We start from the raw sequence: 20,648 nt of genomic DNA on the forward strand, positions 1-20,648 counted from the left end.
CCATCCATTCATGAAACAGATTGTGGATGGAGCCTACGGGGTGCTTGAAGGTCGTCTGACTGGGCCAAATTTCATTACCATTGGATTCATATCTATATGCATGTATTTCGCCGGAACACTCCTGCCAGTCACAAGTTCCACCTTCTCCTTTCCCATTTATGGCGACTCCATGTTTCGGGTCCAGGATACCCGGGCTTTTCAGCCCAAACGCGCCGGATTGGTCGCCCGATAAACCTCCCATAGTTAAAGCCTCTTGGAGCTGGGAACCCAATTTTGTCTTAACCTGCGTCTTCAAGGCGGCCATTCCCACCTCCCCTTATTTGATCGAAATGCAGGCAAAGGAAGTGACAGGATCATGAGAAAAGATGTCAAAGAGAAAGGGGATAGGGGGAAAAAAAGAAAAAAAAATGATACAAGAGATTCCCATTATCAACATAACACATGAGGAAGAAACAGAACCAGAGACCGAACCGAAGCGCAGAGGACAGGGGGGGAAAGAAAAGAAAAAGAAAACGGATTGTGATGGGAATCTACCAGCGTAGTCCACAATCGCAAATGTCGATGTCGCTTATTAGGGATAAGTAAATCCAGCGCGATCGTGAAAATCAGACACAGGGAAGCTGTTGCTCGTCCATGCCAGGGTATTGCCAGGGTATCGCTGTGACTGTCGAACAAATGACAGGCCTAAAGACAAAAAGCCACTACAGTGGCCAGAAATAGTTCGAGGAATATCTCTGGGACGTGGCATGATCAATGAGGGTCTACCAGGTCAAACATAAATATGATAGGTCATCCAGAAGCAGGCAGTATGAACATAGGACCCGCATGAGCCAGGTCCGAAAGAAGGCGGCATAATATGACGGAAGATCAAGGTATGTGATCCGCAGAGTATATGCGTTATAAAAAACGTTGATATAGTTCACGCAATTCGGAAGAATATCAAGCTCCTCAGATCTGTTGTTGCAAGAGTTGGGGCGCGATCATATGAGGAGCCATCATGGTGGGCATAGAAGCCGGCAAGGTCATTGCAGATGGCATTGCGGTCACACTAGGGACGACAGCACTTGGCATCGAGTCGGACGGCGAGGATCCCTCGTCTTGGGAGCCGAATCCGTTCTCCTCGTTCTCAAGGTCATCATCCGGAACAGAAACTGGCGGCTGACCATCTTGCTGAGCCTCATGAATACGACGGTGTCTGATTTACAATCTTAGTCAACTATAATACTAGAATAACATACTAGGAAGACTTACTGTGCAAGGTTGTCCGACCGGGAAAAGGCCTTGTTGCAGTAGGGGCAAGGATAAGGTCGCTCTTGAGTGTGAGTCCTCACATGTCTAAGCATCACATGTCAGTAAGTGGCTACAGGAGCCGTGCTGGCAGATAGCCGTAGCGGACAGGATAACCAGACAAAAGATGGTCACTAACCTTTTCAGATGTTCTAATCTCTTGAACAGCCGTCCACATGATGGGATCGGACAAGAGTGCGATTTCTGTGGATAGGGGCCAAGTTCCATCATGGTAGCGCTCCGAGCCCGGCGAACAGGCCCAGGGGCATATCGTTCGACTTTGCTTCCCGCACTATGCTGGGCGGGAATGTCGAGCGACTCGCCATCTGGAAGAGGAGCAAGTTCATCTGTACCATTCGTGGGATGAATGACATGCGACTCGGAAGTTTCATCTAAGCTCGACAAGGGAGTGCTATGGCGCGACATCTCATGCAACAAGTTCTTCTGAGGAAGATGCGCCGCACGATAACCATTGAGGGACCGATGGATGTCGTGATGCGAATCATCTGCTGCCTCTGGAATAGGGGCCACGGAGCTGGACACAGACCGCCGAAGGTCACTTGGCCGATGGGCGGCATAAGTGACAGCTTGGGGTTGCGGGGCCGTCACCTGCGGGTGCATAGTAGCAGCAGCACTGGTGACGCCTGGAGGGATAGAGGAGCGGCGCCGACGCTGCTTGTATGTCGGTGAGCCCTCTAGCATGGAATAGACATTTGAGGGAAAGGATCTAGCCGGGGTCGGGAAGTGAGCACTTGTGAAATTCGAAGGAGGAAGCTGCATCATCGGATGGAAAGGTGCTGCCGAGGAGATATCGGGGATAGCAGTGTAGAGACCGGTATCTTCGTTGGCGATATAGGCTGGTTCGGCGCCAAGGTGACCGTGCTGCGGAGGCGTTACTGGTTCAAACGATAGACCCCGATTGGAATAATCCTCGTACTGCGAGGACACGAAGGACGGAGCCGGGGAGTATTCGACGAAGGTTGGCATTGAGGCATGACGCTGGTGGATGCGAGCAATCGGCATTCCGTTGCGATCGTACTGGATCTGCCCATACTCTGCTTCACGCTTAATGACGTTTTGGGCTAAAGTCGTAGGCATGGGGATCGGGTTGTACATCGCCGGGTTGCCGGACTCGTCCGGGAGAAGGGGTAGCGCCGGGGGAGCCATTTGGGGAGCCATCTGAGGAGGAGGCATAGCGTCAACGGTCCGAACCACTGGGGATGCAGGTTGGCCATATGTCGTACTTGCGTGAGCAGCAAACGATGATGAATTTGCTTGTTGTGCCTTTGTGAGCTGTTCATACAAGGACTGCGATGAATCAAACTCGAAAGACAGAGCAGGCTCGCTGACTGCAACTGTGGTCGCCTCCTGGCCCATCTTCTCGCGCTTCAAATCACGCTCCAACGCATCGAGGAAAAGGCGGTCGTGAGGCACGCTGTACCAATAGAATACCTTTTGTTTCTTCTGAGTGCGAATGCAGTTGTTCTTGTACAGGAAGTCGAGGAATGGGCTCTTGGGTTCTTCGAGCGTGGCATCAGTTCCGGCCTTGAGGTTCCGCAAATCCGAGAAGATACCCTCCTCAAACTTCTTCGAGTTCTTGACCGGGCGACCGAAGGCTTGGAATCGAAAGGCCAGACATCTCACGATATCCGTGCCTGAGATATGAAAGAGGTTGTTCCTGTCACCAATCAGCGTGTGCGCCCTTCTCTACCAATTGTTTCTTCTATTCCAAACTAACCAGAGAACACATGATATGTAGTCGCCTGTCGGGAGCAGGAACCTGCGAATGAGTTGATCCGTATGCCAGTCTACGGGCGCTGAGAGAAGGAAATATTTGACTGGGGAGAGGCGGCACAATGTCAGCTTCTAGAGTGGCAATTGGGGAGGGGAAGCCCGGGATAATGTTGCAGTGGCATGATATAGAACTTACGATTGTCAACCTGCTGCAGTGCGACTTGCGCATCATGAGGAAGGCTTCGCTGGGCTTCGTTTGAGAGCATGAATGTCTCCGGCTTCTGGGGAGGCGCCATAGGGGCACCATGTTGAGGATACATTGTGAATGTGATACAGTGGTCTGGTGAGAATTCCATCAGCCCGAGTCGACATGCGAAGTTTGTATGCATGTGCGCAAACAAAGAATCATGGTGGACGGGATGTTAAACATAGCTACCGTTAGGCCGAACAAGGAAGACGCACCGCCAAATGAACCTGATCAAAGAAAAAGCGGAAGGACCGCACGCAATCACCAAAGGTGACTTTGCCGCTAGAGAGAGAGAAAAGGACCCGGAGATGTGGATTGATATTGTGGGTAGTTTGGATGTATGTCGACGATAAATCGTGAAACAAGTGAGATCCAAACACGCGATCTGAAGAAAAGAGTACCGGCCTCTTGAGTAAGATGTGTGTTGTTCTTGTTGTTCTTGTTGTTGTTGTCGTCGTCGATTAGGCGCTGACGTTGCCGGCCCCTCGTCCAAACGGGTAAGAAAAGGGCGAAGAGAAAAAGAGAGCAATGGAGAGTTGAACTGGGCCAGCCCGATTACAAGTCTCTTAGAATAACTCGCACGGCGAAGGGGGGGGGTGATATGGAGAAATGAAACGAAAGGAGGTGAAAAGAAGAAAGAGGCAAGTCGTGATGGGAGGAAGAGAGGGGGAGGGGAAAGGAAGAAGAAGAGGAAGAGGGAGATGAGAGTTGAGGTAGGACTTGCTTTTTTACAGTGGTGTGGTTGGAGAAAGAGGTAGTAGGTAAGAAGGTATAGGTTTAGGTATGTCAGTCCAGCAGTAAGTAGTAATAATAACGCCAATCGATAATAATAAATAATAATGGGGAGGGGGCAATAAGAAAAGGAAAAAAAAAAAAAAGAGATTAAAAATAAATAAGAATATTCAGAAAAAAAAAAAAGAAAGAAAGACCGAGAAAATCCAAAGGGCAAAAAAAGGAAAAGAGGGAAAAATCGGCGTCAGAACTGGGAAGAAGGAATTCAGGGAGCGCCGACCGAGACCCGCGGATTAAGTCTACTCAGTGCTCAGTACGGACTACAGAGTAGACAACACTAACAGACCGTGAGTACTCAGCAAATTACTAATTAGCTAGCTACTTACTCAGAAAGAGGCCTTTCTGCTCTGTATAGGATGTAAAGAAGCCAAAGCCTGAACATTGATATTATTGAGGTAGACTTCTACCGCGGTGCATCTGGTTAAGAGTATCACTCTCTCACACACATACACATACACAAGAACACACACTCTCTTTCTTTTTCTCCTTAACACCTTGTCAATCCTATTGTCCTAGACCACCTTAATTGACTTTCGAAGTGGTTAGACACCAGAAACGCGCACGGCGAAAAAGTAGGGCTTCGACGGTTCGACCTAGGCATAAGCGGAGACTGGCGCCAGGGACCGGCTCCAGAAGTCAAGGGAAGGAAGCCTGGTAGGTAGACTACGGAGAGGGCTACTCTTCTGAGATCCTAAAGATCCGGCAGTACGTAACTATGAGTAGTAGTAAAAGTACTCCGTAGTAGTGCCTTAGTTACCGTTTCTCAATTAAGCTTCCCCTTTCCACCATTCTCATCCGAGTCCAAAAATATCCTCCCAATAACGCTACCAATATCATAACGCTTGAAGAAGCACCAAGAGGTGGGGTTGAACTTTGTGAAGGGGACAGAAGAGGGAGGGAAAGAGGGGAAGTTTACGGAGAGTTAACTTTCATTGTTCGACGGGCACCCGGGCGGTAAGATACCAGTAACCACGGTATTGGTACAGTCTATCCACTATCCACCATTCTTCCACCTTCAGGGGAGACTGAACCCCAATGACAACAAACGTAAGTCGAGAAGGTGTGGGGCATCTCTCCATCCATTATTCAATCAATCAATTCGGTTGACCCGTTCTGGCTTCTGCCCTTAAGGGCCCCACCACTATTGACTGACTGGGAAGCATCCTGGATTATTATTGTTGTCATGGCTGGAGTCCAGCTCTTCTCTCGGATTAGTGAATTCAGCACTACCAAGTAGCAACTCCAATGTTCTCGACTTCCTTATGACGAGCAAACAAGCCTCGTATTCGCTGGTCCCTATTAGTCGGCCAACGGAGAGCCAACTCAGGGGTAACAAGTTGAATATACAAGATCAGTGATCGAAGAATGGCAGACATCAACCCAGTCTGTGGTAGGCTTATGAGCTTCTTATTCCTAGCAACGGCTTATGTCCGAGAGATTGTAGACTGCATACTCCGAAATCTACTGTGTAAGTATGCATCACAAGTCACGGGTACCAGAAGTGGGGGAAGCTAAACCGCCTACTTACCCTGTAGATATGAGGGGAAGACCTGGTCTTGATACCTCATCTCGCTACTAAGAGTTATGGGGCAAGCATCGCTTATCACAGCAAGCACGGAATTGCTTGTGTATAGGACTGTATCTACATCCATATATTTACCGTGCAGCCTTCAGAAAGGATGGGCTGGTCATCAAGGGAAAACCAAGCTTGTGTGGATGATATGTCTACATACATGCATAACTAACAGCTCCTGCATCAATCAACCTTTCTTGGGGGCGCTTCCTGGGGGGCCAATTCCAGCATTTCCTGCCTCATCACCTCTGCCTCTCCTTCCCCCTTTCGGTCCCCACACGCAGCCAACTGTTCACCGCGGCGGCTAAGGTGACTGACGGACTCTCAGGACAAGACAACAAACATCCTGCTACTACGTAGTAGGTACCTAGAGTACAGTCCAGTACCTCTATAGCTAGCTGCAAACAGTCGACTGAGCAATCATCCAACGGCGCTGCTGCACAGGGTGGAACCAAAAGTCCCCATCCATGCCAAGCCCAGACAAGACTGCACACCCCCGATAAAACTGGCGCGGGAAACAATCGTGAAGCATTCGCCCCCTTGTTTCAGGGTGAGCGCTTATCTTCCCACCAATGGCAAGCAAGGTGTAATCCCTTTGGCCCGCACGGCTACTGCTTGCGATGCTCGTCTCAGCCTCTCAGTGGCCCCAATCCAGGATGAGAAAAACTCCATGGCATGGATGATGGGATTGAGCCAGGCGGCTTCAGGTTCAAGGTTACAAGTTCCTGCCTCCATCTCCACCACCTTCTTCCAGTCCAGCTCCTCACAGACTGGATTTGATTTCGGTCCGTGCCCTTGCCTACCCTGCCGTGCCCTGACTCCTTGCCCTTCTCTTCCCCTCCAAACCCGCCTCCTCCTGGCTGTAAATAGCATTTGTACTGGAGAGTACACTTTAGTTAGCCCGTGAATCATCTCCATTCGGTTATGTTATGTGATGCGATGTTATAGCTCAGCAAAATAATGGCAGTGCTGTGACACGGTCAATGCTCATCATCATCATCATCATCATCGTCGTCGTCGTCGTCGTCGTCGTCGGGGATCATCTATCTGCCGGGATCTGACTGCACCCTTCAGAGCTAGTATGTACAGTACTGTACTGGTGGTCGGACATTTTGCATGCACAATGCAGAGTTATCTGCGGGCATCCGAGCAGGCAGAAAAGGAAGAGTTACTCTCGCTTATGTTTGGATTACAACTGGAAATAGTTCTTACGTGAACTCGGGATTGGGGGCAATAGAATTTTGTTGGGGTCTCGCAGCGTCGATCGACTGTCTACAGTACATCAACGAGTTTGTCTCTCCTATTGATTGCCCCAGCTTTCATGGGGTGCTGATATTTCCTCAACTCAGTAGGTCTGCGATGGTCTAATCTCCATAAACCTGCATGGACCCCATGCTGTAATATGGCAGCCTTAAGGGCCAGGTTCTTGAATGGTCCATCTCCTGGTCCTCATCCATATATGGTGCTAGAAGCGACCAAACGGCAGCACCAAATGACGCCACTTATGATTGAACCTGGCTCTCAAAATTAGTAAGTACCATAGCTAAAGCGATCTTCTTATCTCTATCTCTTCCTTCAGTCTTTTTTCGAGGTGATCAATCATCAAGGCAAACCAAATGTCGCGTCTCCGAGGAGGAGAAGATCAAAGGCCTAGAAGGGCTACCATAAAATCCGCGCACACTCTCAGGTCGCCTATCAGGCCATAATCGCAGGGGTTTCCTAGAATATGGAATGCACAACATTTGGGCTCCGCGCGTCGTAATAGAGTGCACTGCCGTTAATCTCATATACCAGCAGTCGATCCTACGGGGTAGTTTAATTAAAATTGACATACCATAGGGTATTAGAGGGAGATGGGGCGTTATCCAAGCTCATTTTTGAGACACATAAATTTGGTCCGTGTGCAACCTGCCCGTACCATGCGCATAAGGCTGTAATCACATGGGTTGTAAGCTATTCACCACTGGAGTTTTTCAAATTCTCGGCTCATTCGTTCTGTGCACTCATGATTTTCGCAAGTCGAAGCTGAAGACCGACACGCCCGGCTATCGGAATCGGCTCTCCAATCACCCTCTTCCTGTCCGATTTGGCATCGACCAGGTGAGCGGAAAGTTGATCAAGAATAGCTTACAAAATCTAAGGAGGATACGTTTCGTTCTTTGTTCTTTTTCATGTCACTTGGAACCAGAACATCATCGTCTGAAGCACGACGTTGAATGTCTTGAACATCAACGGGGACTGATCTGCACAACCGACAGATTAACCGGCAAACGGCGAAGCTTAATCACAGAGCACTCTGATTTGGCCATCTGAATTGGTGGCCATTTCCGAGATATGTGATAGATCAATGTTTGCCTTTGAGCTTTGTCATCGTACATGATCTGTTTGGAGAAGTGACTTGATATACATCACGGGGCAGACAAAGGACTGTTCATGGTATCGTGGATGTATGCACTGTACGGGCCCAAGTTACATGAGTACCGTCATAGTGCAGTACTGCCTCGTCCTCATTGGCTTGTCTCTGATTATGTAAGCTTCGAGCTCCATCTTTCCAGTCACCCCTAAGTTACCAGCCACTCACTCCACTGACTCGGCCGAAGCGATCATCAATTGCACTTACACATACAAACGTACAGAGCATTGAGGGGGTGCCGTGCTGCTGGGGTCAGAGTCATCAATCCAGGGGGGAATCTAGACAGTCTTGATCAACATCAAAGCGTTGTCGTTGTCCGGGATCAGTGGCAAAAGAGTCAAAAGACCCTTTGAGGCTAACTAAGTTCACTATTGAATACGTACTGACCCTCCGAGAAGATTTCTCCGATGACCCAGTGATCAGGAGTCTAAAAGGCGGGTGTTGATTGCTACATTGGGAGATCGCCGAGGTTGCGGACGAGCCCTATAGCGAGCTACGTAGTACGTACCCCGTACACTCTTCGGAGTGCGCGGATAGTGCCAGATCTCCCGACGGAGAGAGGAGAGGCGAGGAGGATGAGTTCAGTGGGCGTATTCCGTACGCGGGAGAAAGAGCCCTGCTTTTTGCGAAGCGACACAATGCGATTAAGGCGAGGTACTCCGTACGGGCCCAGCGTATGGAGCAGTGGAGCGACGAGGAGGTCCTAGACTCCGAATCCTCCTCTAGCCTTTGCTAAAGTTGGGTTAGCAGAGAAGCTCTCCTGATGGATAAAATCCTTCTAGACCTTGAGAGGTTGTGGCTACCAAACCCAATCCGGTAATTGTACCTGACTCTACCGGGTTCTCGGCGGACGGGACTGGAACCATAAATTACCGCCGTCGTGGACCAAAACAACCCGCGCTAACTATGGATACTGTCTCCGTACAGCTACGGATACTGTGGACTGTGGACTGTAAACATCGGTGCCCGGGACAAAATATTGATCTAACTATGTACAATGCTCATCAGAATTCTAGGAAGATCTTGGCCTGCTCAGCGCAACGGAGTCTTTGTTTGATCGTCCGACCCCGAGAACCCATCCGGAAAAGTCCAGCGACATCATGGATCCTGTCACTGCTTCGAGTACGAACATCTCGCGAGTCGCGACGAGGCTCACCCTCGGGTTTTGGAAGCTAAAGCCTACCATTACTCATATCTATTAGAGCGGATGGGTCAGCGCTTGGTCTATATTCGGGTAAGTTGCAAGATGCTGTATCTGCCTTCCGTTCTCGATTTAGAGCATGATCCAAAGATGAGGCTAGCGAGCCAGGCGCACAGTCAACACATCCTCGTATATGACTTGATATCTCGAGAACGTGGGTGGGGGGAAGGAGGTCGAGGCGCACCTGCCGTTGGACTAGCGAAGCTGCTATGAGCATTTCATCAGGACAGTATACGGTGCGATAACTACTCGCCAGACTACGTCATGGAAGGCCTGCTCCGGAAGCTATTTCGTCACGATAGCATCCAGCAGCGCCTCCGTTCTTCAGGAGAAGTGTCTGGCTTGCTTTCCCAAAGTTGGCCTTGTTCCGTGGATCCGACGAGCAACGGAAAGCAGGCCGGTCTGTTGCCATCTTGGCCAGGCTAAGTGACGGCCAAGCAACGTAGGACGGGGATATCGAATAACCTCACAGGGAAAATCGGATACGTCGGGCTGGGGCTGGCTGATCAGCGCCATTGTTCCCCCTTCGTGTAAACCTCGGCGTTGCAATGGACGGACCAGATTCCTTTCCACCACCATGACTGGAGATCCGGCAGGTCAACCCGTGAAACCATCAGATTTCCCTCCCGTCCGTCGAGACTAACTAGACCATGAATCAAGCCGGCTCCGGACTCGAACTAGCGATTACTCGATACATCGTTTGTATTGGTCCAAACGGACTTCAAGGACGATGAAGATGGTATAGAGTCACCTTGTAGCTAGCCATTACGCATGCTTTGACATATCGCTGAACGCCGAAGTGCCCTTGGTATGTCAGTTGTGTCTTAGTTGATGGGTGGTATAGGTCAGTGTGGTAGGAAATCCGATACTACTTACTCGACTATCAAGAGCCTAAAAACCCAGAGTGGCCCGAGTCCATTCTCTTTCATTTTTTTTTTGTTCTCTTATTTCTTTTCTTATTTTTTGTTTTGGTGGATCCCAGTGACGAAAAAGTGCCTGCACTTAGTTACTCAGTAAAAAAATGCAACAATTACTTCGCTATCCTGACCCTTTCTGCTAGTTAACCTCCGTCCCATTTGACTTCTATGGTCATGGTAATAGTATTATTAGCAGAAAGAAGGAGACACGTTCTCTAAGCTCTGATGGGGTTGGTGCCCTGCTCAGAATTGGGTTACATGCAGAATCTGAAACGACGACAAGCAGCCCTGGATGGAGTCTTTTCCTCCTCCCGGCTTCTTTTGTTTCCTCTTTGCTTCCTGCGGAATTTCGCACATGGCCCGGGCTTCTTTCCAGTTTAGTTAAGTAACTACTCATTCGTGACTGACTAATGAGACTGATTCGAACCTCTCCCCATAGTCGTCCCAAAAGTCGAGTGTGGACTGAACAAATCACAATCGACTGGTAGATATTGTGCCTGACTAGTCAGTCCGTCATCCACGGTTACGGCGCCGATGGGAAAAAAAAACTCCCACTCCATCATTAGATTCATTACCCTACGAATCCCCGGCGCACTAAGCCCATTACTCTCAGGTTCCTTCATGCAGGTACCCCGACAGTGGGCACAGTGGGTGGAAAAGGACCTCGAACTGCTTGTTCTCCGGTGGGGATCCAGGAACAATGATCCATGAAGTGGGCTCGTCACCACTAGTTCAACCACAGAACCGCAAAAACTCAATCATATCATCGGATGTTCGATTTCCCCTTAGTCCCCATTCAGCTTTGGTCTGGTCTGAAGTTTTCCCTCCCGAGGAAACAACAACAACAACAACAAAAAAAAATAGGGGTAAAAATGCCCCAATCTAAACTAGAAGAAAAATAGGCCTAATTGACGGAAGTCCACAAACAAACAAACAAACAAAAGAACCCCCCAAGAAAGAAGATGCTCCATCTCAACCTTGTGTTGGCGAGAACTCGTGCCATTGCATCACACTGCTAATGCAAGTATAATCTAAATACGCCTAATGTCAATTCATTAGAAGTCGGCAGGGCCCTAAGCACAACGCGTTGCTTGAACTACCGTATACTAAACTGCGAAACCACTAACTACTAACCCGCACTTGTTCTATTTTTACGTAGTAAGAAATTCAGGCACAAAATCAACGCGTGATCATGCTTTATTCAAGTGTTTGTAGATTAGCGCTATGTGACCGTCTGGAGTCAACCACTGGGGAAACGGCATTCGCTATATCTCCATGCATGTTGAGAATCCCCAAACATGCTAAACGAGGCGATCTGTCTCAGGTTTGGGGGTCCCCCTTCTCAAACATTAGCTCGACTCGGAGAATTCGCCATATCTGGAACAATCCCACGCTAAGGGTACGTGCTTCGCAGCCCCGGTCCAAGGGTGGGCAGAATAAGGTTTGTGCGATCAAGTTAGGAGTTCGATAGTAGACTCAACGTCGCAGGCTGAAGGTCCGCTCCATCTAGGTACACTCAATACGAGAGGAGTTGCGGTGAGGGTTCTGTCATTCTTCCAACTTGACGCGAGTCAGGAACACTGGAAACATCCTATCACGCCGTCAATAGAGGCGTCCGTTCTCGCAAATAGGGGTCAAGGCGAGCTGGTGAAACGGATTCGCAGTTCGAGGCCACTCGCGTAGTCGGAAGCAACTACAGCCCCTCTCTTCGCGGATAATCGATACTGAGGCAAGCATACGCCCTCAGCCGGAGGCACTATGCACAGCGGTAGCGTGTTTTGAATGTAAGAGGTTCGAGGGAATGTGGACGCGATGCATGTCATGCGTAGTTGTCAGGTGTCATAGGTCAGAATCGACAACTAGCGACGTCCTCTGCCTCTGCCTCTCCCTCTGCCTCTGCCTCTACCGCCGCCCCTGCCTCTGCTGCTTGACCGGCCTGATGCTTGGATAGCGGCTACGTCATGTTTGCTCAGGTTCAGAGTTCCGCCTGCAAACTTTCCGATCGAGGGCCCTCCAACACCACGTTCTCGCCGTTTGTCGCTGTTGGTGTTCGACTTAGGTGCCGGCTTTTCGAGAATAATTCCATTTTCTCTGGCTTCCTTCCGACGCTTGTTTTCTTTCATTTCCGCCTTAGCTTTGATGCCTCTCCGGTGAGAAGATGGCATCATTTGCTTGTACAAGGACTCTTTAGATCCTAGTTCCTGCATCCGCAAATCAAGAGCTTTGATGCGATTCTTGCCGGTCGGAGCAAGATCGGACGCTGAGTCGAGAAGGTGAGATTCCTTAAGGAGACGTTGCAGTGCGAGATCGTTTTTCAGATGGTCCGCATCAATTTCGTTGTCATCGTTGTCATCGTTGTCAACCCCGGTTTCTTTCTTCAGCGTTTTGGTCGTGGTTCGCTCGGAGATTGAGGATGGCGGTTTGGCGGTCTGCACCAGCGTTAGGAGACTCGATTTCAATGGGCCACCAAGTATGTCCTACCATGAAGGCCTTGCGAGCTTTCTTGTCCATCAAGTCCTGAGACTTTACGTCCCGATGCTCAATTACTTGAACTTCCTCTGGTTCTTCTTCGTCTCCGCTCATACCATCCCAATCCGACTCCGCATCGGAAGCCTCCAAGTCTCCCTCGTCGCTTTCATCTTCTGAGTCATCGCTGCGGGCTACCTGACCCCCGGGTACATCCAACGGCTGGAATTGAGCTTCGAAGAATTTGCGGAAAATGTCCTGGGAGGACTCAGCGGTTGTCTGCGGCGTCTCCTCGTCATCTGAAGTTGTAGCTCTCGACACAACGGCCGTGTCCCTCTTCCGTTTCCCAATCATCTTTATTAATCCTTGTATTGCTGAACGAGTGAGCGTCGGGAACCCAAAGCCTAAAGTATAGAAAAGTCACGAGAAAAAAAAAGGCCCATGCGATTGAGATTAAGAACTAGCCGCAAAAATGCGCTTATGTCAGCCGTTATCGTGCGCTGTCACGTGCGATAAGATAGGCCCGACCCCTCGTCGGATTTCACAGATTATAATCGAGTTCGTAGTGTGCCGCGGCAATTCCAAGAAGGCATTGAACAAATCATTGAATCCAAAATGACCAAGTTTCGCCCTTGCATCGATCTCCACTCGGGGCAAGTCAAGCAGATCGTGGGCGGAACCCTAAGCAATGTTGCCGCCGATCTGAAGACGAATTATGTCTCCAAGCTCCCCGCCGGCCACTACGCTGAGTTATATCGGCAGCACGATTTGCGCGGCGGGCATGTCGTGATGCTGGGCCCAGGCAACGATGAGGCAGCACATGAGGCACTCCGAACCTGGCCCAACGGTTTGCAAGTGGCTGGAGGAATCACCGATAAGAACGCTCAGTACTGGATTGACCAGGGTGCCGAGAAGGTGAGCCTCTATGCCTGCACTTGCTGTCTCACAGCGGTATCCAGCCTGCAACTCAGCTGCAGGTATCGCTTCCCTCACGGTACTCTGATGGGATCGATTTTGCTTCATCTACTCTCGCTTTTAAGCCTGGACCTCACTGTGTCTGGCACTAGCAGCGTGCAGCCTTGTCATGACTGACCCGTTCCCGTAGGTGATCATTACATCATTCCTCTTTCCAGAGGGCAAGTTCTCGAAGGAGCGACTTGAAGCCGTTCTTTCTGCCCTTGGAGGCGATCGATCAAAGCTGGTCTTGGATTTGAGCTGCCGTAGAAAGGACAATACCTGGTTTGTAGCCATGAACCGCTGGCAGACCATTACCGAGATGGAGATCAACCAAGGCAAGTCCTGCCCATGAATTCCATTGACCGTCTCGCCCATCCTTGCTCGTATTTCAATAGGCAGGACTGGACAGGTGTTGAATATGCCTGGCGACTGCAGTCCCTGTGCTATCGTTTTGCTACTGTTTGAGTCAGGCTGTAAGACTAACTGAAGCAGAGTCGATCTCATTGCTGGAACCTTACTGCTCCGAGTTTCTCATCCATGCTGCTGATGTAGAGGGGCTGCAGCAGGGTGTTGATGAAGAGCTCATCGCCAAACTAGCCCAGTGGTGCACAATTCCTGTCACCTATGCCGGTGGCGCTCGCAGTTTGCAGGATTTGGAGATGGTTCATGCCAGCAGTCAGGGGAGGGTTGACTTGACCATTGGAAGTGCCTTGGATATCTTTGGTGGCTCTGGGGTGACGTTCGATGAATGTATAGAATGGAACAGGGTGCATTAGGTGGACATCCAGGGAAATACCTCCCAGATCCAGGACAGCCGATTATGTCTGAGCCGATGTACATATATATACGCCCGCAAGCGGCCAGCTGCTGAAATATATACTATTTAGCAACGTTCAATGCTACCATTAATGGTTATCTCTCAACTCAGTTACTCACAAGGTACTATTGTTCTCAACAGACCGCGACATCTTACTGACAGACATATGTAGAACACATAGTATATACCTCTATCTATATCCTAATTCCCCGGTGGAATGACGCGGCCATTCGTCGCAGGTCGAGCAACCGCCGAATGCGGCCTAGCGTTGACCGCTCCAGCACCCGCACCGCCGACTTCCTGGACATCACAGCTTCTCCAACTGAATCTCAGCCCTGCTTCAATTCTATCTCGCTCGCTTCATCTGTCTGCATCTTGCTTGTCTTACAATTAGATCCCGCGCAATACAAGAGTATATTATCTACCTTCAGCCTATTTCAATACAGCTTGACCGGCCCGATTCACTCTTCCTCCTGTCTTTCGTATCGTCAGCCTAAACGCTATCGCCCCCTCCTCAGCCCACAAGATGAAGCCCGTCGTATCTTTGTTGAACGCTTGGTCCTGGTAAATTCAGATCCCTCAAGCTGCAATACCTCAAGTGCCAATTTGAGATAACTGACTGAACATCACTAGCGTGGTCATATCCCTCTTCGCCATCGTCATTCTCTCAGTCCTCGGATCGCTATTCCAAGTATGGCACCTTATCTCACTTCCTACCACGAAACCCCAGCCGCTTCACACCCCGCTCAAAGAAACCGCCCCGACTAACCCCGGACACAAACAGAGAGAACACCACAGCTTCACCGGCGGTGAAGAAGAGCCCGAGAATGGCGCCGCAGTCGCTGCCTCCATCTACACCGCTGTCCTTGTATACGTCGTACGTCCCACCCACCCACATCCATGATTCCCACCCAGCTCCTGCCAGACCAGAAGAGAATCACTCATGACAAATGCTAACATACGGTCTTCTTTCCTCGCTTCCTACAGGCCTTCTTCGTATTCTGCGCCTTCCAGGCCTACCTGCACACGAGAAGCCGCAGGGGCGGCGCCATTTCTTTGAGCTAAATCCACAACACACACCCGGTGTTTCCGAAAATCCCCCCTGCTCTTATGTCTTCCGCAAACCTTATTCCCGCCCTCTACTACGTACCGTGTTTTATATCCCTATCTTGAAATAACGTCGTTTACAACTGCGTGTGGGCTTGCTTTGTCGGGTTCGCGGATCCGGGGGATCATGGTTCTTTGCTGATTTAGGCGCTGGCTGCTGCATCGTTCGACCCCCTTTCCAAAGAAGTTGCGTGCCTGTGTGTCATCTTCCTCTCCGGGGGTAAGAAGATTGAATCACGAGCTGCCTTGCTATACAGGCCGCAGTAGGCGATTTGATTTGGTTTGCTTCTGGTCGTCGGCGGCGGTAGAAGGGGCACTAGAACCGCCGCTATCCGCTTCTTCCTCGAGCGACGTGGCCGATCCTCTTTTCACTCCCATTTTTGGTGATATTGTTCACTTGTTTATTCTTCATAGACCCATGAAGATGGTGTATGGTATGGTATGGTATGTCTGTATATAGTACGTTTAGTCCTGTGAAAGAGCGCGCGTGTTGCTGCGTCCGTGTTGGTAACTTCTGTCCTTGCTTATATATCTCCCCGGCATCCAATCCATCTAGCCATGGCACAAGTCCTTTCTAAACCACCGCCTATGCATTATTGTTGTAGAAGTATAGACTCCAAACCCGCCTCTTTCTTTTCTGATTAGATACAACGCATTCTATAAGTCATTGGCACCCCTGTAAGCAAGTAGGCCATTCATTCACGTCGCTCTTAAAACCCAGCCAAAAAATATGTAAGGTAGAAGGGGGAAAAAAAAACACACAGCCGCCGTAAATCGCTTTTCGTTTCGAACAACAACACTCCTTGAAACGCCCCGATGCGCGGACCAACCCATGGCCCAGAGAAAACAAGCACTTTTGGACAGATAATACAGACCTCGGAAATCTCTTTCAACCGGAGGTAATGGGATCATGAAAACATCAGCGATATGGCTCGTGGAGACATCAGAAGAACTCCTCATCTTCAATTGGGACCAGCGTCTTCGACATGTACGGGCCGTCCAGGGAGTAGCCCAGACGAGCGTAATAGCTGCGGACACCTACGCCGGAGATGACACTGATCTTTTGACTGCCATGCTCCTCACGGGCGATCCGCTCGGCCTCCTCCATGAGCAGGGTGCCGAATCCGCGGTGCTGGAACTTGCGCGGATCACGGCCGTGGAGGGGCACCGCCGAGCCATAGACGTGCAGCTCCCGGACAATACTGGTCTGCTGGCCGGTGAATTCGGGGCGGAAGGTGTGCGTGGCGCTGCACTTGCGGAGGCGCAGAAGACCGATCAGGATATCCTGCTTGGGGTCCTCGTAGGCCAGGAAGGTCTCCCAGCCCCCGTTGGCGTAGTAGTCCCGACGAACCAGCTCCACTTGCGAAGGTCGGATCTTGTTCTTGACCTCATTGATGCCCACCTCTCGGGTCCGGACATCGCGACAGGTCGTTCCGAAGTCCTTCATGCGGGCCAAGGCGAGCTCGCGCAGGTTGCCGTTCTCGACACCGGAAGTGACGAGCGGCATGGGGATGTCGCGCTGGACACGGTAGATACGAGTCCACGGTGGCACTAGGGCAAGAATACGGGCAACGAGGTCGATCAGCGCGTTCGGGGTGTAATTCTTGTACCGACCGGTTCTCCATAGCTCGTAGAGACCGGTTCCACGAATCACAAGGGTGGGGTATAGCTTCAGACCATCGGTCCGGAAAGCTGGGTTTTCGAAGTATTCCTGGAACTGGAAGAGATCGCGCTCCATGCCCACGTTGGGAAGATCGGGCATCATGTGACTGACCACCTTGAAGCCGGCATCCTTGGCGAGCCTGAAGGTTTCCGCCACCGCCGCGACAGTATGGCCTCTGTTCGTGTCCCGGGCAACATCCTCGTACAGACTCTGGACTCCAATCTCCAGTCGCGTGCAGCCATAGCGCAACATACTGCTCAGATGAGTGTCGAGACAGTAGTCCGGACGGGTCTCGATGGTGATACCAACGCACTTTATGTTACTCATCTCACCGGCCTGCACCGCTTCGTCGACGTTGTCTGTTTGATAGCCACTCAGAGCGTTATGAAGCTGGGCCACAAACGATTCTCTGTAGTCTTCCGGAAGAGACATGAACGTTCCACCCATAATGATATATTCCACCTTATCCACGCTGTGGCCGAGGGACTTGATCTGATCAACACGCCCTCGAGCCTGTTCGAAAGGATCATAGCGGGCACGGATGGCGCGCATCGAGGTGGGCTCGTAGCCAGTGTAGGACTGCGTCGAATACTCGAAATCGGAGTCGGGGCCACCGGGGCAATAGACACAGATGTTTCCAGTGTATGCGATATGGGGACAGCGGTGGGGTTTGCTCATGACGGCGACGACGGCAATACCGGAGGAGGTTCCTAGGCGGCCACTGTTTAGTATATGCAGACGGCATACTTCAGGGAGGCACGAAACAACATACGGATTGGTTTGGCAATCAATTTGGGAAGGATATATTTCTTATAATGCTCGGGAACCGCCGCGATGATGGCTGTCAATGGGGGTTGAGTGGACAAGGCATGCTTTTTGGCGATTTGACCCCGCAGCTTGTTGAGGTTGATATCTTTGCGGGGCTTCGTGGGATCCCTCTGTGAATCATGGTCCTGAATTAGGGCATTCGCAATGTCAGAACAAGCTCGCATGAAACGTTCATTCTCTGAGGGAAGTTTGGCATTTTTCTTGGGCTTCGAGGATGGTGGCGGCATAGTCATGGTGACGGTCGCCATCTTGGGTTGGGTTGGAGATGCGGGCGGTCGACGGTCGACGGTCGCGCAAATGAGATTGTGGAATGGAAATTATTCTTCAAATAAGTAGCGGCGACCGTGACGATCGCTCGCTCGCTCGGGGTCCAAGGATATAGTTTAGTGAGTGAGGGATAATAATAATAATTGTAATGATTGGAATAACAACTGGATAAGTGGTGACTTGTGATTTGTGACTCGGGTATGGCACGCGGCAAGCGTGGAAGGAAAAGGGAAAAAAAAGCGGGAGGACCGAGGGTGAGTAAGTAAAGTTGACTGGGGGAGAGAATAGGCAGAGAGAGAGAGACAAAGAGCGAAAACCGACCGCCCGTGACAATTCGGATCCGCTTAAAGCTTTGTCCCGAAAGTTCCCAAATCGCGTTTCTGAACCGGCCTCTTCCCTCTGTATACCCTCTTAATTCAACACTCCTCCTCCCAGGACCACTCACACCTTTTCGAGTGCTTCTTTATCTCCGTCCCCTCTCCTCTCTTTTTTTTCCCTCCCCGGTTTCTTTTTCTCCCCCCTCCAAGCCAAAATGCAGGCCTTCCGCCGTAACACCGCTTCTGCTCTTCGCAATGCTGCTGCCACGCAGCGCCGGGGATACGCAGCTTCAGCTAGCCCCATCTACTCTGAGACCGTCAACAACCTTCGCATCAACTCGGACACCAAGGTGATCTTCCAGGGTTTCACTGGAAAGCAGGGAACGTACGTATTTTGTTCCATTTTTGGCAAGCTTGTCAGGGATATATCGCTGACGTTGCTTTTTCCCATCCGGGTGCAGTTTCCATGCCGAGCAAGCTATCGCCTACGGTATTAATTTCTCCAATCCCTCTCCCTATCTGCGCAAGCGCCAAGCAGATTAGAACCCTCTAAATGGTCACGTACGCGAAACTCACAAATGCCAGGCACCAAGGTCGTTGGTGGAACCAACCCTAAGAAGGCCGGATCCCTGCACCTCGACAGACCCGTTTTCGCCAACGTGAGCGAGGCTGTGAAGGAGACTGGCGCCACTGCTACTGCACTTTTCGTTCCGTAAGAACCCGGTGTTGTTGGACTGAAGATTTCCATGTGAGGTGCTAATGGTTGTAGTCCCCCATTGGCTGCCAAGGGTATCGAGGAGGCCATCGAGGCCGAAATCCCTCTGGCTGTCTGGTACGTACCTTGTTGATCTTTCGGAAAGTGTGTTGGCGCTGATCTTGATATAGTATCACCGAGGGTATTCCCCAGCACGGTATGTCCTCTTAGATAAGCGAGCGCGTTAGATCCCTGTTCGGCTCGGAATACTGATAAACGAGTGCTCAGACATGGTCCGTATCACGGACATCCTGAAGACGCAGAACAAGACCCGTCTGGTGGGTCCTAACTGCCCAGGTATCATTGCTCCCGTAAGTACCCAGCCCAAGCCACTAGTGATCCCTGTAATAACATTTGGTGTTATTCGGTGCGCTAGGGCCAATGCAAGATTGGTATCATGCCCGGATTCATCCACAAGCGTGGCCGTGTCGGTATCGTCTCTCGTTCCGGTACCCTGACCTACGAGGCCGTCAACCAGACCACCCAGGCCGGTCTGGGTCAGTCTCTGGTTGTCGGTATCGGTGGTGACCCCTTCTCCGGAACCAACTTCATCGACTGCTTGAAGATCTTCCTCGAGGACCCCGAGACTGATGGTATCATCATGATCGGTGAGATCGGTGGTAGCGCTGAGGAGGACGCCGCCGAGTTCTTCAAGGCCAACAACAAGTACAACAAGCCTGCTGTTGGTTTCATTGCTGGTATCAGTGCTCCCCCTGGCCGCCGTATGGGTCACGCCGGTGCCATCGTCAGCGGCGGTAAGGGTGGTGCCGACTCGAAGATCTCTGCCCTGGAGAAGGCTGGTGTCATTGTCGAGAGAAGTCCCGCTGCTCTTGGCAAGGCCCTGTTGGCCGAATTCGTCAAGAGGGACCTGGTCTAGATTAAGTGATCATCACTTTGCACCCGGCGGAGATATGACATAATCCTGCAGCGTCTGTTTCTGGATGGTATGAGCGATTTTCTTATCTTTATCAATCAGGCAGACATGTGAAGGAGGTTGTGCTTCCGCTCATCCTTTCCATTTATCATTTAGACGACCTTTTCTCCTTATTTGCCCGAGCCATGGTGGCTGTTCTGTATTTTCTATCTGATCTCTTATCCCCCTCGTCGATACATTTCCTTTGTTTAGAAGATGCAAGGCAGTAATTAGGTCTGGTATGTAAATTTGATTTATTATTCACAGGCCCATGTGCGGGAGAATTCTTGTAGGCACCACCGTTAAATGAGCATCGGCCAAGACGGACGGCTTGTTGATGCGAGTCTCTGCCGCGGGATTCTGGTGTAGATCGGCCTAGCCACACACAAGATGGC

The 20,648-nt window shown here is 50.7% G+C and overlaps 6 protein-coding genes across 6 annotated transcripts; 3 read left to right on the plus strand and 3 right to left on the minus strand.

Annotated features, from left to right (window-relative positions):
* Positions 1 to 948: 948 nt before the first annotated feature.
* Positions 949 to 3,341, minus strand: steA (sexual development transcription factor SteA; the record flags this gene model as incomplete). The annotated part of the gene is made up of 5 exons (XM_025636791.1): positions 949 to 1,195; positions 1,252 to 1,335; positions 1,427 to 2,965; positions 3,026 to 3,125; positions 3,218 to 3,341. 5 exons carry the CDS (start codon positions 3,339 to 3,341, stop codon positions 949 to 951), a joined length of 2,094 nt encoding a protein of 697 aa, XP_025496773.1.
* Positions 3,342 to 12,023: 8,682 nt separating this feature from the next.
* BO82DRAFT_272675 (uncharacterized protein) lies at positions 12,024 to 12,984 on the minus strand (the record flags this gene model as incomplete). Its single annotated transcript, XM_025631031.1, has 2 exons — positions 12,024 to 12,593; positions 12,646 to 12,984. The coding sequence occupies 2 exons, from the start codon at positions 12,982 to 12,984 to the stop codon at positions 12,024 to 12,026; spliced, it is 909 nt and encodes a 302-aa protein (XP_025496774.1).
* A 225-nt stretch (positions 12,985 to 13,209) lies between these two features.
* Positions 13,210 to 14,478, plus strand: BO82DRAFT_350282 (1-(5-phosphoribosyl)-5- ((5-phosphoribosylamino)methylideneamino)imidazole-4-carboxamide isomerase HIS6). Its single transcript, XM_025634106.1, has 3 exons — positions 13,210 to 13,545; positions 13,736 to 13,922; positions 14,080 to 14,478. Exons 1-3 carry the CDS (start codon positions 13,246 to 13,248, stop codon positions 14,361 to 14,363), a joined length of 771 nt encoding a protein of 256 aa, XP_025496775.1. The 5' UTR covers positions 13,210 to 13,245; the 3' UTR covers positions 14,364 to 14,478.
* Positions 14,479 to 14,930: 452 nt separating this feature from the next.
* On the plus strand, positions 14,931 to 15,469 carry BO82DRAFT_397742 (uncharacterized protein; the record flags this gene model as incomplete). Its single annotated transcript, XM_025638968.1, has 3 exons — positions 14,931 to 14,968; positions 15,038 to 15,281; positions 15,392 to 15,469. 3 exons carry the CDS (start codon positions 14,931 to 14,933, stop codon positions 15,467 to 15,469), a joined length of 360 nt encoding a protein of 119 aa, XP_025496776.1.
* Positions 15,470 to 16,254: 785 nt separating this feature from the next.
* BO82DRAFT_325849 (Elongator subunit ELP3) lies at positions 16,255 to 18,510 on the minus strand. Its single transcript, XM_025632889.1, has 2 exons — positions 17,947 to 18,510; positions 16,255 to 17,884 (listed from the first exon to the last, which is right to left on the minus strand). Exons 1-2 carry the CDS (start codon positions 18,248 to 18,250, stop codon positions 16,455 to 16,457), a joined length of 1,734 nt encoding a protein of 577 aa, XP_025496777.1. The 5' UTR covers positions 18,251 to 18,510; the 3' UTR covers positions 16,255 to 16,454.
* A 117-nt stretch (positions 18,511 to 18,627) lies between these two features.
* Positions 18,628 to 20,520, plus strand: BO82DRAFT_350285 (succinate--CoA ligase (GDP-forming) subunit alpha). The gene is made up of 7 exons (XM_025634107.1): positions 18,628 to 18,971; positions 19,048 to 19,076; positions 19,172 to 19,298; positions 19,356 to 19,418; positions 19,472 to 19,497; positions 19,569 to 19,651; positions 19,717 to 20,520. Exons 1-7 carry the CDS (start codon positions 18,802 to 18,804, stop codon positions 20,215 to 20,217), a joined length of 999 nt encoding a protein of 332 aa, XP_025496778.1. The 5' UTR covers positions 18,628 to 18,801; the 3' UTR covers positions 20,218 to 20,520.
* Positions 20,521 to 20,648: the final 128 nt, after the last annotated feature.

Source organism: Aspergillus uvarum, assembly GCF_003184745.1.
Source record: "Aspergillus uvarum CBS 121591 unplaced genomic scaffold BO82scaffold_3, whole genome shotgun sequence".
Taxonomy (NCBI): Eukaryota; Fungi; Ascomycota; class Eurotiomycetes; order Eurotiales; family Aspergillaceae; genus Aspergillus; species Aspergillus uvarum.

What these genes read in the sequence shown, in the direction of transcription:
- BO82DRAFT_350285 (XM_025634107.1), top strand. Translation starts at nt 18,802, where the DNA reads ATGCAGGCCTTCCGCCGTAACACCGCTTCTGCTCTTCGCAATGCTGCT. An exon ending in GCTACTGCACTTTTCGTTCC is followed by an intron (nt 19,299 to 19,355) that starts GTAAGAACCCGG and finishes TAATGGTTGTAG; the next exon opens with TCCCCCATTGGCTGCCAAGG. An exon ending in CGAGGGTATTCCCCAGCACG is followed by an intron (nt 19,498 to 19,568) that starts GTATGTCCTCTT and finishes ACGAGTGCTCAG; the next exon opens with ACATGGTCCGTATCACGGAC.
- BO82DRAFT_350282 (XM_025634106.1), top strand. Translation starts at nt 13,246, where the DNA reads ATGACCAAGTTTCGCCCTTGCATCGATCTCCACTCGGGGCAAGTCAAG. An exon ending in TTGACCAGGGTGCCGAGAAG is followed by an intron (nt 13,546 to 13,735) that starts GTGAGCCTCTAT and finishes CCGTTCCCGTAG; the next exon opens with GTGATCATTACATCATTCCT. An exon ending in CGAGATGGAGATCAACCAAG is followed by an intron (nt 13,923 to 14,079) that starts GCAAGTCCTGCC and finishes TAACTGAAGCAG; the next exon opens with AGTCGATCTCATTGCTGGAA.
- BO82DRAFT_325849 (XM_025632889.1), bottom strand. Translation starts at nt 18,250, where the DNA reads ATGGCGACCGTCACCATGACTATGCCGCCACCATCCTCGAAGCCCAAG. An exon ending in ATTGATTGCCAAACCAATCC is followed by an intron (nt 17,885 to 17,946) that starts GTATGTTGTTTC and finishes GTGGCCGCCTAG; the next exon opens with GAACCTCCTCCGGTATTGCC.